Source organism: Rhinolophus sinicus, chromosome 17 (genome assembly GCF_057876585.1).
Source record: "Rhinolophus sinicus isolate RSI-liver-muscle chromosome 17, RSI-T2T, whole genome shotgun sequence".
Lineage (NCBI taxonomy): Eukaryota > Metazoa > Chordata > Mammalia > Chiroptera > Rhinolophidae > Rhinolophus > Rhinolophus sinicus.
Genome location: NC_142517.1, coordinates 49062809 through 49081912, shown reverse-complemented (window position 1 = coordinate 49081912; position 19104 = coordinate 49062809). Strand labels below are relative to the sequence as shown.

The 19104-nt window shown below is 37.6% G+C and overlaps 1 protein-coding gene across 1 annotated transcript in view; it reads left to right on the top strand.

Moving 5' to 3' along the window:
* EHHADH (enoyl-CoA hydratase and 3-hydroxyacyl CoA dehydrogenase) overlaps nucleotides 1-19104 on the top strand; it is a 37583-nt gene that overhangs the window by 13156 nt on the left and 5323 nt on the right. Inside the window, exons 5-6 of the mRNA XM_019735860.3 lie at nucleotides 7204-7308; nucleotides 14612-14953. Coding sequence (XP_019591419.3) covers nucleotides 7204-7308; nucleotides 14612-14953 — 447 coding nt within the window. The remainder of the gene's footprint in view (nucleotides 1-7203; nucleotides 7309-14611; nucleotides 14954-19104) is intronic.

The following is a 19104-nucleotide window of genomic DNA, read 5'->3' as shown; positions in this document are numbered from 1 at the left end:
GCCATTTGACAACTTGATTGGGGGTGGAGGATATACTTCCAAGGTGGCTCACTCACATGGATGGCTAGTTGGTGCTGATTGTTGGCAGGAGGCTTCATTTCCTCTCCACGTCTACCTCTCCACAGAGTTGGCTCAGTATCTTCACAACATGTCTGGGGGAAGCTGGCTTCCTCTAGAGTGATCCAAAAGAGAGCAAGGTGAAATCTGTAATGTTTTTGATGTCCTAGTTTTGGAGTCACATGCCATCTTTTCTGACCTATCCTATTGATTATACATGTGCTCCTGTTCATCGTGGGAGGGGGCTTGAACACCAAGAGGCCAAACTCACTGGGGATCACTTTTGAGACTGGCTACCACAACAGTGTTCTCAGACATACACCTACCTAATATATGTAGTAGGCTGGATGGAGATAAGCGCCAAGGAGAAAACATAAAGCAGAAAGGGGGAATATGAAGTGGTAGGGATGGGGGTGGGTAATATTTTAGGTAGGGGAGCTACGAAAGACTTTCCCATAAAATAACATCGGAGTAAAGACCTGAAAGAGGTAAGGGAACTTATTATGCTAATATCTTGAGGAAGATATTTCACCGGGAGAAAATAGCAAATGCAGAGCCCTGAGACAGGGGCATACTTGGAAGTTTCAAAGAAAAGCCAGAAGGTCAGTGTAGCTGGAGTGAAGTTTAGTAGGGGATGAAGTCACATCATGTAGGGTCTTGAAGTATATAGAAAGAACTTTGGCTTTTTTTTTTTTTTTAATGAAGTAGAAAGTGATTGAAGTGTTTTGAGCAGAGGGATAACATGCTCTCACTTAGGTTTTTAAAAGATCACTCTGGTTGTTGAAAATACATTAATTAAAGGCAGAAATAGGAAGACTGGTTAGAAGGCTGCTCTAATAATCCTGGGAAGAGCTGATGGGAGCTTAGACCTGAGTGATAACAATGTAAATGGTGAGACATGGTCAAATTCTGGATATATTTTGAAGGTAGAGCCAACAGGATTTTATGACAGATCAGATGTGAGAGAAAGAGGACAGTCAGGGATGATTCTAATGCCCTAAGCAGCTGGAAGGATGGTGCCATTACTGAGATGAGGATTTCTGTCGGCAGAGCAGGTTGTAGGGAGGCATCACAAGCACTTAGTTTTGGATGTGTTAAATTTGAGAGGCCTATTAGACATCCAAGTGGAGATGTCAAGTGATAGTTGGATAGACTATCCTGGAGTTTAAGAGAGAGGTCTTCTGAACTCCTCTCAGCCTCCGTTTTCTCATTAGTAAAACAATCACATAGTGATTTTAAGAAACAATGAAATGACATGACATGCTTCTGTCATATAGAACATATTTTATAAATGGTAAGTGTGGGAAGCAGAATAATGGCCCCCAAAGATGTCCATGTCCTAGTCACCAGAACCTGTGAATGAATATGTTCATTCAAAAGGGACTGGTGTGATTAAATTAAGAGCCTTAAGATGGGAGATTATTCTGGATTTTCCAGGTGGGCCCAATGTATCACAAGTGTCCTTAGAAGAGGGAGGCAAGAGGTCAGAGAGACCTCTTTAAAGCCATGGCTGGCTGGCTTTAAAGATGGAGGAAAAGGCCACACGCCAAGAAATATAGGCAGCCCCTAGAGGCTGGAAAAGACAAAGTAAGAGATTCTCTCTTCGAGCCTCCAAAAGGACCACAGTTCTGCTGATCTGTTTTAAACTGCTGACATCCTAAACTAAGAAAACAACTGTGTATTGTTTTCAGATAGTATGTGTATGGTAATGTGTTATAGCAGCAATAGGAAACTAATACAGTAGCTGATAATAATGATGATATTAAGAATCTTGCTTTGTGGTTTGGAAAAAAATTTTTATAAGAAAGGACGTTAAAATTAATTGTTACTGAAAGTTAAAGATTCCCTACTGAGGTGAATGAGGAAAAAACACCAGCATTGTAGGAACTAATCCCACAGGAAATTAATCAGTAAGTAGATCTGGATTAAACTAATAAGTAACTAGCTAACGTTTTCTGATCTTCTGAAATCCATAAAAGAGATAATTCTGGAAAGTGGAGTAACGACAGCCCTAATTATTGCTTCTCCACAATTCCCTTGAAGTACCACCTGAAAACGACTGAATCTTTAGTAGTAACCACAAAAGATATGCTTGAGTACATTGCAGTTCATTCCCTGATGTTCTCTGTCCAATCGGGTGAGAAGAACTACAGTGCCCTCCTCTATTCTCCAAGGAGGACTTTCTAGGTCCCGTCCTCCTTGTTCACTGAATAGCATAGAAAGCCTCTGCTCTATTCTCTTAGAGCTTTGCCCCAGTCCTGATTCTTTGTTATCATTCATGGGACAGGGATACCCCCAGGGTCCTAGATTTTGATGAGATACCTCTTATTACTCAGAATACTGGGGGAGGCGTTGGGAGTTGCACCTTTATCCAGCCTGCCTTTCAGAATTAGGTCCAGGTGGATTTTCTCTATATTTGAACAAGATGTTGAGGGTGAGTTTTAATACCCAGAGCTCCCAGGCAGCAATAATAAATATCAGCAAACACCATTCCCTGATCAAAACAAAAAAAACCCAGACAAACCAAAATCTTAAAACTAAACCCCAAACGTAAAACCTATGAAAATACTGTGACGTAAGAAAAATGAAATAAATGTGTCTGCTGAGCACATTAAAGAAAACAAAAATTTAGACAACTCACATTATTCTAAATTAGTAAAGAAAACAGTTTATTTATTAAATAAGAACATCCTGTTTAAAATCAAAACGTTAGCTCAAGCTATTTCTTTTTGAAGAAATAAAAAGAAGACATGGTACAACAGACAACTGAATCAGCAAAATGGAGGAGACACATTTACAGAATTCAGAAGAACTTAAAGATACACAAAATGTAAATGAAGGCAGCAGACGTGGAAGGCATATGATAGAGGTCTCTGCTATGAATAATAAGAGCTTCCAAAGCATGAAGCAAAAAGGTGAGAAGTAATAATCAAAGGAAAAAATAGAAGAAACTCTTCAGTTAGGAACTAGAATCAGAGATTGTATTTTAGCAAGCACACAACTTTCCTATGAAAACTGATGAGATATTAATGCCCTGATATATTTTAGTAAAGATTTTAAACTGGCAGGAAATAGAATCCTGCAAGCTTCCAGAGGACAAAAACAAAACACAACAAAAGGCTACTTTCAAAATGACTAAAATCACTCCAGCCACAAGCAAATGTTAAACGTGTGGAACATTCATATACTAGGATGCTATACAATTGTCTTTAAAATGATCTCCTCAATCAGGAGTTTTTAAAGTATGATTCAGGGAATGCTGGGTATTCCTAAGACCACTATAAAGTCAGAACTATTTTCATGATAATAGGACATTACTTGCCTTTTCCACTCTCATTCTCTCACAAGTGTACAGCGGAATTTTCCAGAGGCTATTGTATACCATGTGATATCAGGACAGATTGAATGCAGAAGCAGATATGCGAATCCAGCTGTCTTCTATTAAGTCAGACATAAAAGAAATTTGCAAAAATGTAAAACAATGACACTCTTCTCACTAAATTTTTAAAAATTTGAACACATAATTATTTTGCATAAAAATGTATTTATGTTAACACGTCATTGGTTTATCATACTATTTTAAAGTGACTTATAATGAAACATTTTTAAAATTCTCAGTTTTAATTTCTAATACAGTAAATATTAATAGAAATGATCCACATAAACAAAAGCTCTTTGGAGTCCTCCATAATTTTTAAGAATGCAAAGGGATCCTAAGACTAAAAAGTTTGAGAACTGTTCATTGAGAAATTCATATGTTTTGACACAGAAACGACAATACAAAACTGTGTATACATTATCCAAATTCCTACTCCTATAGAGTAAGAAAGGGGAGTTAGAAAAACTAAAAGTATTAAATTTTTTGTCGCCAATAAATAAATTAGAAATTGTTATAATTGACGGTGGTATGATAAAGTACACATTTAAGAACATGAACTACTTTAAGTATCTAATGTAGAATTTATAAGAGGACGCATGCAATCCAACATACTATGAAAATTCAAAGCTCATGAGAGTTTATTCTGCAAAAGACAAAATAAGATATAAGATATAGGGGGAAATCATAATGCAGTTGACCTTTGAACACCATGGGGGAGTAGGAGTACCCACCCCCACACGGTCGAAAGTCCACGTATAACTTTTGACTCCCCCCAAACTTAACTAGTCGCCTACTGTTGACCGAAGCCTTACCAATAACGTAAATAAGTCGACTAACACATATTTTCTATGTTACATGTGTTATATGCTATAGTCTTACAATAAAATAAGCTAGAGAAAAGAAAATAAGGAAGAGAAAATACATTTACAGTACTGTCATTTATTGAAAAAAATCCACACATAAATGGACCTGCAACACCCATGTTGTTCAAGGGTCAACTTTAGTGTGAAATGAGCCTTTAAATTGAAGATTGTGGGCAGGGGGTTATCATTTTGTGAGGGGTATAAATGATAAATGTCTAACTATTACAGTGTTTTGTACACATAAAACTAGTAAAAAACAAATAAATTTAAGGTTTACAGAAATTAAAGCATGTGGGCGAACATTGAGGAATTTTGTGGCCCTGTTTTCTGTATTAAGTCTGAAAGGCAAAAATATCTTGGGAGAAATCTGGCTTCTTTGACCAAAATCAATGAAATGAACCGAAATTGGCCTTTTCCAAAACACTGCTGCTTATCGAAATGCCATGTTTCTAACATGATGAAGAGAAGAGGTAAAAACACTAAGAATATGATGGATTTTGATTTGCATAGAAAAGGTCACAGAAAATTAGAAGAAAGCTAACATTAGAATCATACACCTATCTTTTTAAGTAGTCTGTACAATTAATTATAGGGGGCATTTTTAAATGACATCTGGAAAGAGTCCATGTAGAAAATTTTTTCTAAAGGTTGGAAAAGAAGCCACCAAGACAATTGGGGGAAAAAAAAGAAGAGATTACCCAGGGTGGAGAAGTGAAGTCTCAGCTTCAGTTGCCCCAGGGTCTCTTTATAGTAGCTCTAGGCAGGGCTCTTATTAGAACCCAATGGACTGTGGTTGTTGTCTGTGCTGAGGGCAGCACCTGAAAAAGTAAGTTGAAATCTCAGCCTGAGAATTTGGGTTGCATGTAAAGAGCTGGGTCATTAGGTCCTTCACACAAAATAAAAGTACCTGGAATCTCATTGACTCTGTAAGAATAGTAGTTTGTTTACTCCTTTGCTTTTGTAAAATCCAGGCCAGAAAAAAAATCATTAAAATGGAAGGAATTTTTAGTCCATCATGTGAGTACTGTTTCCCCAAAAATAAGACCTAGCTGGACAGTCAGCTCTAATGCGTCTTTTGGAGCAAAAATTAATACAAGACCGGGTTATATTATATTATATTATATTATATTATATTATATTATATTATATTATATTATATAAGACCCGGTCTTATATTACAGTAAAATAAGACCGGGTCTTATATTAATTTTTGCTCCAAAAGATGTGTTAGAGCTGATTGTCCGGCTAGGTCTTATTTTGGGGGAAACACAGTAGCTCATGTTTCCCCTGGTTAGTTGCCTCAGAGATCCTTTTATTACCCAGATTTCCATCTTCCATTTTTTGTTCACTTAGTCATCTTAACCTGGGGAGCCTGAATCAATCACCTCTCGGCAAAGTGAGTTTCATAGAGGAGACTTGACCCCTGAAGCCACCCATTCCCCACCACTTTCCTCACCCCAGGAGGAAATTTGGAAGTCTGTTTTCAAAGGCACTTCCAGAAAACCACCCAAATATTGCTGTTATGGAGTGACCCCTGCCAAAAATTATTGAACTATCTATCTGATCAAGAAAACCCACTTGTAGCTCTTTGAAGCACTAATAAGAACCAGGAACGGAGGATTTGTCTCAGAGATGGCATCCATCAACACGATAGGAGCAGCAAAGACTGGAATTACTACCACCGACACTGATTTGATGATTACTTTTCAGGGCAAGATGTACCTTATCGGCAAGAAAGCAAGTAATGTGTCAAATTCCTGTAACGCCCTAGAGTTGCCGTTTTATACTAGACGCTAGATGCTCATCTCACAGGTGGCAACACCACTACCAGACACTCAATGTTGCCACCTGTGAAATGAGATTAAAACTGTTGCTGCTGCTTGGGGTCACTAACTCCAGACTAAAAACCCTCCATAGAACCCTCCATTTGCCAAGCTTGTTGTCATGGGACACACCCTACCTGCCATGGCTCTGAAGGAACAATTGTCTTTTTTTTTCAGCTTTAGTAATAGGGGCTAGGTCTCCAAAGCTCGCACAATCGTGATTCCACAAACGAAGGGAGGGGTTGAGATACTGGATAACCAAAAATAAAGTAAGAGAAGTAAAGTGAAGTGAAGTGAAATGAAATGAAATAAAATGATGGCATAAGTCCACCCCATTTTGGTGTCTTGTGTAATTTTGATTATAACTTGTATAATATCAATTTAATTTTTTTTCCCTGTCCACACTGCCTTTTCTTCCTTTTCTTTTTTTTTTTTGTAGTCAACAACAGCCCTTAGTGTATACTGGTATAAGAGATACTACTGCCTCTACTCTGCTGCTACTACCTCTATTATTAATATTAAAAATCAGGGGCGGCTGGTTAACTCAGTTGGTTAGAGCACAAGCTCTTAACAACAAGGTTGCCCGTTTGATCCCCACATAGGATGGAGGGCTGCGCCCTCCACAGCTAGATTGAAACAACTACTTGACTTGAAGCTGATGGGTCCTGGAAAAACACACTTAACATAAATGAAAGTTAAAAAAAAATCAATCACCTCTTCTATTTATACAGAGATCTATAAAGTGCTTCTATAGAGATTTATAGAATATAAAGATAATACATTGTTTTCAGTTAATGCTCAGAATTACTGAGGTAAGCATAATTATTCCCATTTAAAAATAAGGAAATTGCAGTCCTATACAGTTTTTCATGGTCACACAAATAGTAAAAGGTAGAGCTGGATCTTGAATCCAAGTTTTCTGGTTACCTCTGCAGTGACCTTCCTATTACAACAGTCAGTGTGGTGATTATTTATTTCATTTGATAATAGATGTGTATGTCCAGCACCTTTCCCTACTAGAGAGAGTAATGCTTTTGCTTTAATCTCACATCATTTTTTGACTTACTTCGTTTTGTTTTAGGAAGACATATTTTGGCAGATAAAGCACTCAAGCTGGGTATTCTGGATAAAATTGTGAACTCAGACCCGGTTGAAGAAGCTATCAAATTTGCCCAGAGAGTTTCAGGTAAGAAGATGATAATAAAAATAGCACAAGATTGAAAACAAGCTAAATGTCCATCTTAATAAGGAGCTTTTAAAATCTCTTACGGGTATATCCATATGATACAATATGATACAGCTTTGAAATGAATGAGAAACTACGTTTTGATATGGTATGAACACCATGATATATTGTATTAAGTGGAAAAAGCATCATTGTGGAGAGTGGTTTACCATTTGTATAATAAGAAATGGGATTGAACGTCAGTATGGGGAGGATGTCGTATATACGAGTCTGTCTATGTATAAAATATTTCCATAAGGACTCATAAGAAATGGTTAATGGTCATCTCTGGGGATGGGACTGGTCAGCCAGGGACGCTGTTCAAAGGGGAGTTCTCATTGTTTACTCTTCTGTACCTTTTGCATTTTTATTGAATGAATGTATTATCTATTAAGACATATAATTAAAATTAAAGCAAATAAATATTTCCGCAAACAAAAGACAGCAAATTTACCACAGTAAAACTGTGGTTCTGTTTCGGTGAGCTGTTTTCTCTCTCACTGGTTTCTTACTTTATAAATTCATGACATTCCTGTAAGAGTTCTTTGGAGGGACACTCCTAGAGTTTTTCTTTTCCTTTTTAATTGTTCCTTTTCAATTTATGGAAGTTGGCAGCAAGATGGAGAGGGTTAAAGGGTGTCAGAAGAAATAATTGGGAGGAATGCGGGATTACAGGCAGAGCAGGGTGTTTATCTCCCGACTTGGTGGCAGGCAATGGCTCAGTGTCCTTGAAAATGTCATTCTTTTGTCCACTCTGGCAGGAACCAAACACTTTCCTGAAATAATTTTTCTTTTTGTAGTACTAGCCAGTTACCTTTTCAATGCAACAGTAAAAGCTGGAACTGGAGACGCCAGGGACTGTGTGGAGAAAATACTGGTGTCTCCTATGGAGAATCAGCAAGTGTTTGCCCAAAATGAGAATGAGTTTCCTGCTATCTTTCTCTGCCTTGCGGACAATCTTCACCACGTCTTTATCACTGGTTTCGTTGTGCCTCCTGAGAGGGCTTATTGTTTTGTTAGAAGTCTCCTGGTTAGCCAACAGCAAAGGCTCTATTTACATTTGGAAGTCCCTAAATTATTGTTGGTTCTGGGCTTAAATAGACCCACGTCTATTATTTGTATCCGTAGTTTTAGTTTGTAAAGGACTTGATTTCGACAGGAAGTTATTTTCCTTAACTGATTTCCCTAGCTTCAGATTTGAGAGTTAAGAGACCATGGTCTAGTAGATTTATAAAATGGTATTTTTTTCATTTTTAAAAATGTATTTAATTTTTAAAATTAATTTAAATTTAAAAATTTCATCATTAATTTTTTTTGGTTTAGTATAAAGTTTATAAAAAGGTCTCCTCAATCTCAGCAACATAACACAGTTTGTCCACTTGGTGGCGTCCAAATATTGAGGAAGAATCATCTGCTTTACAACATGGCAATTCACCTGTTAACAGCAGAGAAATGGTTCTGGGCTTTGGACAATTATGTATAGCTATTTTAAATTATAGTCATGAAGACTGTAGAAATATGTAAAATTATTTGTGTATAAAAATGTCTAAAATATAAATTTACATATATTCTATAATTATAGCTACATAAAATATGTACATATGAATACAGGAAAGTTTAAAGGAAATATGCAAAAATGAAAACAAGTTGGTTTTACCCAAAGAATTTCATAAATGATCTTTGCTTTTGTTTTGATTTTTTCCAGCTTTATTGAGGTATAATTTACGTACATACACACGCACACACACAAACTATCTCTTTTAAGTGTAGAGACTGATGAATTTTTGTAATTGTTTACAGTTATATGGACACTGTCATAATCAAGATATAGTTCTCTCACCCTAAAAAGTATTCTCATGTCTCTTTCCAGTAGATTCCCTCCCCTGCCCCTTGGCCATAGACTAACACTGACCTGCTTTCTGTTATCATAGCTTTGTTTTTCTAGAATTTCATATAGATGGAATCACACATATAGTATGTAGTCTTTGTGTTTGACTTTTTTTACTTAGCGTGATATTTTTGAGATTCATTCATGTTGCTTCATGTATTAATATTTTATTCTTTTTTATTACTGAATAGTAATCCATAGTATGGATATATCACAGTTTGTTTATCCATTTATCAGTTGATGTACATTTAGGTGGTTTCCACTTTGGGTCTACACAAATTTTTGTTGGCATATTTCCCTTTCTCGGGTAAGTACCTAAGAGTGGTATTGCTGGGTCCTATAGGAAGTGTGTTCTTAATTCTTAAATACTTTTTAAACTTGATGATTAATGAAAAACCACTAGTGCTTTGAAAGACCACGAATTTTTGCCAAGCAAATTGGAAAATATAGGAAAATAATATGGTGACACTGAGTTTAAATAAGTTCACTGTAATAGTACACTGTAGTACTTCCTATTAGAGGGCAATTGGGCTATCACATATTGAGGCTTGTTTATACCTTTTGACTTAGTATTTGTATTCTTAGGAATTTATCATAGAGAAATAGTCACAGAAGTACACAAAGATTTGTGTCCAATGATACCCAATGAAGCTTTATTTAGCATTGTAAAATATTGGAAACGACTCAAATATCTAATTTTAGGGAATTAGCTACATAAAAGTCGATAGATCTCAATGAAGCAACCGCATTCTGCCATTAAAACTTACACTTTCCATTAAAGTTGAAGAAGTTGGAAAAATGCTTACATGTAATATTTAAGTAGAAAACAGCCAGATAGAAAATTGCACGAATGTGTGTACTTCGTATGTGTGTATATGTCTTCATATGCATAGTTGCATAAGGAAGAAAAACAAACTTGTAACAGTGGTTGTATTTGGCTGGTAGATAATGAAGACTCTTGATTTAAAAAAGGAAATGTTTATCTTTTCCTACTATCTCAGGCATTAAATTTACCCAAAGGGAAAAGGGATGCTTTGGCCAGTATAGAAGAGGTGCAGTTTGGTAGAAAAAAGGGCTCAGGACTAGAAATCAGGAGACCCGGGTTCTAGTCTCAACCTTAGCTATACAGACCTTAACACATCAGCTTTTGGGGCTTTATCAATAAAAGGAAAATGTTCAACAAAATTAGTTGGTTTCAAACTGTGTTGTGAGACCTCACAGGCTCCAATGGTTGGGCTCCCGTTTTTTGTTCTTGCTACAACCTGTGCAGTTGCACTGTGTCTTTTTAGGGGCTTAAGGCTTAGAATCCCATGGAAATCTCTGGAACTTTACTACTTTTTTCTTTCTTTTTCTCTTTTAAATGAGTTTCACTGTTTGGAATTCTTTGATTTCTTGGTAGTGTTTTGTAATAGATAAATGCTAGAGATACAAGGTAAAGAAATAGGGCAAATCAAAGAAGGACTAGCTCAGAGAATCTTACCTACATTTGCCATTTATTATCTTACCAAATGTGTAGTTCAGCTAGGCTTATTCATTTTGCCTTTCATTTTCACTCGCAGTCTTGTACTTTTCCTTTCTTTTTATGTTTCCTTGCTCTCCTTTTTTTTTTTTTGCCTGTAAATAATAGCTACTAGTATGTGGTTATTTGGCAGAACAAAATTGATGGATTGATTTGAAGAACAGGCTCCACTAAACTCTATTATAAAAATATATTCTTAAAATTTATAACAGATAATTATTATAAAACATATGTTAATGTATCTTTGTATTAAAACATTAATAATAAATATATGTGCATTTATAAATCTATAGTTACGTGAAGCTAGTATAATTGTCTTGATCTAGAACAATGATTCTCAAACTCTACTGTGCATCAGAATCACTTGGAGGGTTTGTCAAAACAGACTGTAGGACCCCACTCATTGATTTCTGACTCAGTGTGTCTGGGTGGGGCCCAAGAATTTGCATCTCTGACAAGTTCTTAGGTGATGCTGATGCTGTGTTGTTGGGCCTGCACTTTGAGAACTACTGATAAAGGAGAACAAGGGTAAGAATGGAGATCATTTTTCCTAGTTTTGACTTTTTTACACCTTGCATGCAAACCCTACCTGAAGTCTTAAAGTAAATCAGTCATGAAAGGAATGGTTAAAAAAAATACACGTGTGGTTGCACACCTTGTGGATATAGTAAAAACCACTGAGTTGTAAACTTTAACGTGATGACATTTATGATATGTAAATCATATCTTAATTTTTAAAATACATGTAAAGTTTTGGTTTCCTATTCCCACTTGTAAAAATGTTACATGAATTCAGCCTATTTCCACCCCCTTCTCTACCCCCAGCCCCACTGCTGAAATGTTGACTTAAAAACAACAACAAAAGGAAAGATTAAGAACACTTACTTAGTTTCCACATCCAATAGGAAAGGGGAGAAGGAAGGGAATTTCCAATGGGCAATATTGCAATCAGCAGTTCTGGAACCAGTTATGTGTGGGAGGGGATTGTAGAAGATTAGCATGGATCTAAAAATGTGATTTGGGAAGTCGTTGCGAATTTCTCTACAAACTTAACATGTATCCTGGAGAGTTAACTGTGAAAGTTAATTAGCTTCATGCATCTTAATGCTCTTGTTATATGACGCCTCTCAGACTACTGCAGTGCAATAGATTTAGCAGAGCAATTCAGAATCACTTGGCCAAACCAGATTGCTTTGGCTAAACCCGGGAGGGAGGGTCCTGTAAAATGCTATTTTTTTGCATTTGCATTTGGCCAGCAGCCTGCTTTTACCCAAAATGAGTTAGAACTCCTTGTGCCCACGTGCATGTTCCTGGCAGGAAGCTGACAGTGTGTGCTGTTGTTCAAAGATGAGCACAGGGGACATCCAACTGGGAGCCTCCACTCAGGAACCTAATGCTCTGCTTTTTCCCTCTGATGATCCCTGGGCCTGTCCTGTGACTGCACTGGGCTGTGTTAGCCATTTTTAACAATTCGAATTCTGCCTAATGACGTTGGTCTATTGGTTCATTTTAATTTTGTGATTTAAAAAATAAAATCTTAGTGGTTTCATCTGATTTTTTTTCATTTTCTCTTTTGCTCTTTGTAATTTATTTTCACTTTCTGTGAATGTTTATATAAACATGTTTCACAAGAGCAAAGTGACCATGCCTTACATAGGAGGTCTAAGCACACATCTAAATTTAACTTACTTTTGACTTACTACCCAACTTCTGTGGGTGACCTCCGGGGAGCCTGAAAAGGGGCAGTTGTTCTGTCTGTTCTTTGAAGACCTTCTGTGACAGACACAACATACTGTTTATCAGAATTAGAGAACAAAAAGTCCTTATGTCTTAGGAAACCATTTCTACAAACGGCATGTTGCATCTTCCGTTATCCTAGAAAAATCACTTGCTGTCAGTTTACCAGAAAGGAAAGAGGGAAAATAATTGCCTCCTTTTCTTCCCTCTAGGAGCATGATTCACTTTTTTTTTTTAATCAAAACTTGAATATTATGCCTTAGAAAACCTCAAAGAATTTAAAAAAAAATGTGAATGGGTCAAGGAAAGAATTCAATTATAAGCATATTTAAATCACTAATTAGTTCTTTTCCTCTCCATTTTCCCAGGCAGAGAATACTGGTGCTGATCTGCTCACACTTGCCTCTCTTATATAGGTACAGCTGAGTGACTTTAAAACTACCAAGACTCTAAAACTACCAAGCATATACAAAACACACTTTGAAAATACCAGATCTGTAGACCTAAAGAGAAAATTCTGAATACATTTTGTTGTAATAAACCGAAGTTATAAGATAGTAATAGCATTCAGTTACAGCTATAGCAAGAAAGGGAAAGGAAATTGAACAGAGAAAAACCATCAGTTATGGTGCCTTGATCCCAAACTCTGCAGTGGTTGTACTTTGCTGGGCCCTAGGCCACGGTAGCTCCCAGAATGCCCATCCACAGTCTGAGAGGTTCTGAGTGTCCCCAGGATAACAGGATGTTGCCGATCAGCAATATTTACTGCACACCATTAAGTAGGGTTTGTTTGTTTGTATGTTTTTTTTCTTCTTTCTTTTTTCTTAGTCTTCTCTTTCTTTTTCAATCTTTGGCCCAGGGTAAACTTGCCAGGAGCTGTAGTGTTTACCCTGGGCCAAACAGTGGCTGACATAATGCTTTGCTCCTGGACCTCCCAGAAGCTACACCTCAAAATCAAATTGAATTTTTAAAAAATGCTCATGCCCAGATCCCACCCTTAAAGATTCTTAATGAGTCTACCATGGGGCCTGGGCATCTGACCTTTTGAAACTCCTCAAATAACTGTAATGTGTTCTGTGCTGTTGAGAATCAACTTGTCGTGGTGGGAACGTGGCAATGTCATAAGGACAGAGAGTTGCTGTAAGGTATCCCAGTCTATGCCTGTTCTGAGCATAGATTACACCAGCTCCCTGTTAAAGCCACAACACTGACAACTCAGCGCTCTTCCCTCATCCACTTGGTCCTCCACACACGTGACATTTGTGGGTGGGGGTGGTGGTGGTGACGGGGGGCATTATTCTGTCTACCATGCAAATATTTTCTTCCAGTCTAAGGCTTATCATTTCATTTTCTTAATGGTGTTCTTTGAAGTATAGAAGTTTTTTAATTTTGATGAAATACAATTTATTGATTTATTTTTCTTTCGTGGATCATGCTAAAAACACTTTGCCTAACCCAAAACCACAAAGGTGTTTCCTATGTTTTCTTCTAGAAATTTTTATAGTTTTAATCTCTAATTTAGAATTATAATCCACTTTGAGTTAACATTTTTATGTGGTGCTAGATAAGGATCTAAGGTTATTTATTTTTTTGCTTGTGGATATGCAGTTGTCTCAGTGCCCTTTGTTGAAAAAACTCCTTTTTTCTCTCATTGAATTATTGCGGCATCTGTGTTAAAAATTAGTTCTCTTCCATTGATTTTTATCTCTGTCCTTGTACCAACATCATACTGTCTTCTAGGTATTAACTTTTTGTTATTCTCAGGAAGAAAATGAAAATTTCTTTGAATCTAAAATATTATTAACTCAGAACTATTTTCCTTAAACCGACAGACAGATTACTATTCAATCTATTACAAAATTGTCTTGGCCTTGGAATAAAAGAAAAATGATGCTTTTGTGCCTGAATTAGGTAACTTGAAATTGCGTTGGATCTAGTACATTCTTACGGAACCAAGTGGCAACCATGTCAGGGACTTTGGTATTAGTGTAACAATAAGTATCTGGATGAATAGTATTTAATTCTGTACTTTGAAGTTGAACAGATTGGTATTATTATTTACTCATTTTCCCTTGGTATGAGTAACATTTCCAAACCTCTGATTCTCTTATTTCTTTCAGCTCAATCTCTAGAATCCCGTAGACTCTGCAACAAACCCGTTCAGAGCTTGCCCAACATGGACTCTATGTTCAGTGAAGCCCTCCTGAAGATGCGAAGGCAGCACCCTGGGTGCCTTTCTCAGGAGACTTGTGTCCGCGCGGTCCAGGCTGCTGCCCTGTACCCCTACGAGGTGGGCATCAAGAAGGAGGAGGAGCTCTTCATGTATCTTCGGGAATCAGGGCAAGCGAGAGCCCTGCAATATGCTTTCCTGGCTGAGAGGAATGTAAGCAAATGGTCGGTTCCCTCTGGGGCATCCTGGAAAACAGCATCAGCACAGCCCATCTCTTCCGTTGGTGTTCTCGGTAAGAACAGGGGGTAGTTAATGTCCTTCTCCAGCTCTGCACATGTAAAGGTGCAACTACCATTTTCTTAGGGCCACCAGGTGCCAGGTTCTATGCTAAATACATTACATGTGGTAGCCTACTTCATTTTCACCCCAGCCCATGAACTCTCTTCATTTTACACTTGAGGCCTAGAGGCTCGGACCTTTTCCACAAGGAGCTAAACACAAGTGGTGTGAGAGTCTGATGCTAGGTCTGTCCGAATCCAGACTCTGGGCGTTTTTCACTCTCCCAAACTCTTCCCTGTATGAATCTCTCACTGCTGGATTTCTCAACTAATGATTCTTAGTAGTAGCCATTTCAAGGTGTGACCTATCACTCTTGTAGCTAGGTGTTTGGAATGAAGTCTCTGTCTTCCTGGTCCCTGGAACCATTCATTTCTCCTGGTTCAAAACCACTATCCTCAAATCCATCTGAACCATGAAACAGGAGCTTCCCTACTTTTCCCCCCAGGAATTTTCCCAAACAAATGTCTTCTTTCCTCAGAAGCTGGCTCTCTGATTGGCATCTTTGGGCCACATTCCTAAGCTTCACTTGCTCTTAGTCTTGGCCCAAGAATACTCTTTCATGGATTTTAAACCTTGTGAAATGGGAAGCAACATATTATATGTTTCAGCTCAATGTCAGTCTTTTGGGGTAAGAGGTTCATAGCTTACTAAACGCATCAACTTTCTTAACTCTCACCCCAGCTTTCTAGCACCCAACCCAGCTTGGAGGGTAACGCCTACTCTACATCTTTTTGGTCCGTTACTCAGTCAAGTTTTGGTAATAAAATAGTATGTCTTTAATACAAACACACTGCTTCTAGCACTGACTCTGCTCACCTGTGGTTTTTTAAGGAGGTAGATAAATAGTGTAACAAAGAACTGTGAGTGTTCCTTTTTCTGTATTCTTTCAACAACACCAATATTTGTTTCTTGTTGTATACTTACTTGTTTCTTCTTCCCGTATTCCTGTATTCCTTCAAGCCAAGATGAATGAAAGAAAAATAATAGGAAAACTTAAGTTTATCAAGTATTGTTTGGTTAATGGTTGTTTGAGAGTTTCCTTCTTTTCTTTTCTTTTCCTCTTCCTCTCTCTCTCTCTCTCTCCTTTAAAAAAGACTTCAGGTTTGCCTGGCATGCAATGTTTAAAAGTTTGAAGTTATTTCTTTTTCAAGTACAGCCCACCTTGTTCTGAAAAATATTCGAAAAAAGAAAAACATTTCAAACATACAGAAGACCATGTGGATAAAAATAAACTGAGAGTTTGGTCATTTTCACCTCCTTTGTGTTTATCCCCACACTGGTCTGCATCTCATCTTTGTGATGCAGTCTCTCAGTGTGCCAGGTACCCTCTGGAACTTTCCCACAGCCTCATCTGCTTCCCTGCTGGCTCCCTCCCCTGTCTCCTGCCTGAGCACCTGCTTCTACTGCAGCCCTCCAGAGAGAATAGAACTGCTTCTCCCAAACTCCACGGACTGCAGTGGCACTTCCTAATTCCTCTCTCACACCATTATTCCTTTCAGGACACTCTTTCTGGTCCTCCCATCTGGTCTTATCCTCTGTCCCTCCTGAATACTGGCATTGCTCTTCCTCAATTGCTGACAATTTTGGTGCCTGGCTCACAGTTATCCAGTTTGGCCCAAATCCTGCTGCCATCCTGATTGTTTTCACTGTCTGTGTGGACGGTTCATTGAGCCCTGTTGCTTCAGGTTCCTTTGCCTCCTCAGATTCAGTGATAGTCGCCTCACTTCACTTTTGCAATCAACATTTATGGCTTCACCACAGATCTGATCTTCACCCTGGACATTTCTTCACTTCTGACATTGGAAATCACACCTTTTCACCACAATCTTGTATCTTTTTATATCTCTTAACTGACTATTCTAACTACTACCATTACTTGATAGCAACCCTTCTCTATTCAACTTCAATTTCTAGAGTCATCACTTCAGCCAGTCTCTTGTCAATGTCCTCAAACCCCGTGATTCGTTGCCCTTCTTCTGTGCCCCCTGACAGAATCCCAACCCTGATGATCCCAACTGTGCACTTCTTTGAGCCCAGGCCCAGGCTTCTTGGCTCAGATCGGCTGTCAGGAGGGGAGAGGCCTGCAATGGACCAAAAAGCACAGAACCAGTAGTTAAAACATCCATTATTCTTTGTCTACTTCTCTCAATAGAAGAGGTTCCTGACCAAATTTAATTTCATGGCAGTTAAAGGCAGTGATTTGGTAGGGAAGCAGACTCCATGCCCCTGTCTGTATAAGGAAAAATTAGGAAACTAAATTCAGTATAAATACAATATGTAGCTATGAAAACATAAGAACCAACAGTGAAAAGCTTGGACCTTCATTATTTATTTAATTTTTATCTGACAGTGCTGAATATCTTGAGCCACACAAGGTTGTGAGAAGAAAAGTTAGGAATTAAGGGCTTTTTGAAAGAAATATATAAAGTTGACCCATGAACAACGCAGGGGTTAGGGGAACCAAAACCCTGAGCAGTCCAAAATCCACGTATAACCTTTGACTCCCCCCAAAACTTAACTACCAATAGTCTACTGTTGACCAGAAGCCTTACTGATAACATAGTCGATTAACACATATTTTGTATATTATATGTATTATATATACTGTACTCTTACTATAAAGTAAGCTAGAGAAATGTTATTAAGAAAACCATAAGGCATTTACTGTACTTATTGAAAAAAATCTGCATGTAAGTGAACATGTGCTGTTCAAACTTGTATATTCAAGAGTCAATGGTATTGTGTTTTCCTGTGTTTTTATTTCCATGATTAATCGAAAAGTGTCAGTTTATAGAACTAAACTAAAGAAGATCAAAATTATAGCTAGATCGTGTCTATAAAGCATCAACCTGTTTCACTCTTGTGATTTGGTTTGTAGCCCAGGAGTTGGTTTGTAGCCCCAGGATCCTTCAGCAGACCTGCTCTGCGAGCTGAGCACTGAGAGCTGGAGTCCATCTCAGCAAGGTGGTTTTCCTTCCCTGCTCTGTTTTCAGTTCTGAGATATCACTTACATTGTGATATAGTTTCCAAAGCACTTTCACAAAACTTAAAATCATTAATCCTCATTGTCCCTGTGAGATCATAACTTCTACAATGTTTGAATTTTACCTGAAGCTTGGGACCGAAAGCCAGGAGGCCAGGGTTTTGAACCCCACACTCTACCTCCCATTTACCCAGGCTAAAGTTTAGTACACAGATTGCTATAGCAGTGAGAGCCATTAAACCTTCTTGTTATTGGTGTTTAGCAAATTTGAAAAGCTAAATGTTTTTTAATCATTTAATATGTTTATTTATTATATGTCACATATAATGTGAAATAATTTAATACATTTTGAAAATTAAATAACTATATTCCAGAGAAATGAAATCAGTGATTTCTGATGACTAATAACATTCTATACGCAAAATCAATCCCCAAGACTTATCAATTCCCAAATCATTATGCCAAAGGTAAAAGGGGTAAGCATTGCTGTTTTTCACTTTTGGTTTGTCTTTCATTATTCCCTTGCAGTACTTTCGTCACTATGAATTATTGAAGAGTAATATATATCTATGGTTTTCACAAAGCTCTTTTATCCACAGTGTGTTGGTTAGGTAACAGATCACCTGCTGCTGTAGCAGAGAACTCAACAATCTCAGGAGCTTAACCCAATAAAGACTTAATTTCCTGCATGCTCCACTAAGTCATTCTAGGACCAGATTCTTTCCAAGTAGTGGCTCTGCCACTCTTTTGGACAAGGGTCAGCAAACTTTTTCTGTAAAGAGCCAGATAGTCAATATTTTAGGCTTCGTGGGCTCAATGGTCTCTGTTGCAACTACTCAACTCTGCCATTGAGCACAAAAACAGCCATAGATAATACGGAAACAAATTAACATGATTGTGTTTCAACAAAACTTTATTCGTAAACACTGAAATTTGAATTTGATATAATTTCATGTGTCATAAAATATTATTCATCTTTTGTTTTTCAACTATTTAAAATGTAAAAGCATTCTTAGCTCTCAGGCAATACAGAAACAGGCATTGGGCCGGATTTGGTCTTTAGGGCCTCCTCCAAGGTTTCAGAGTTGTTCTCTGCATTTTCTATCTTCAGGTGATAATGA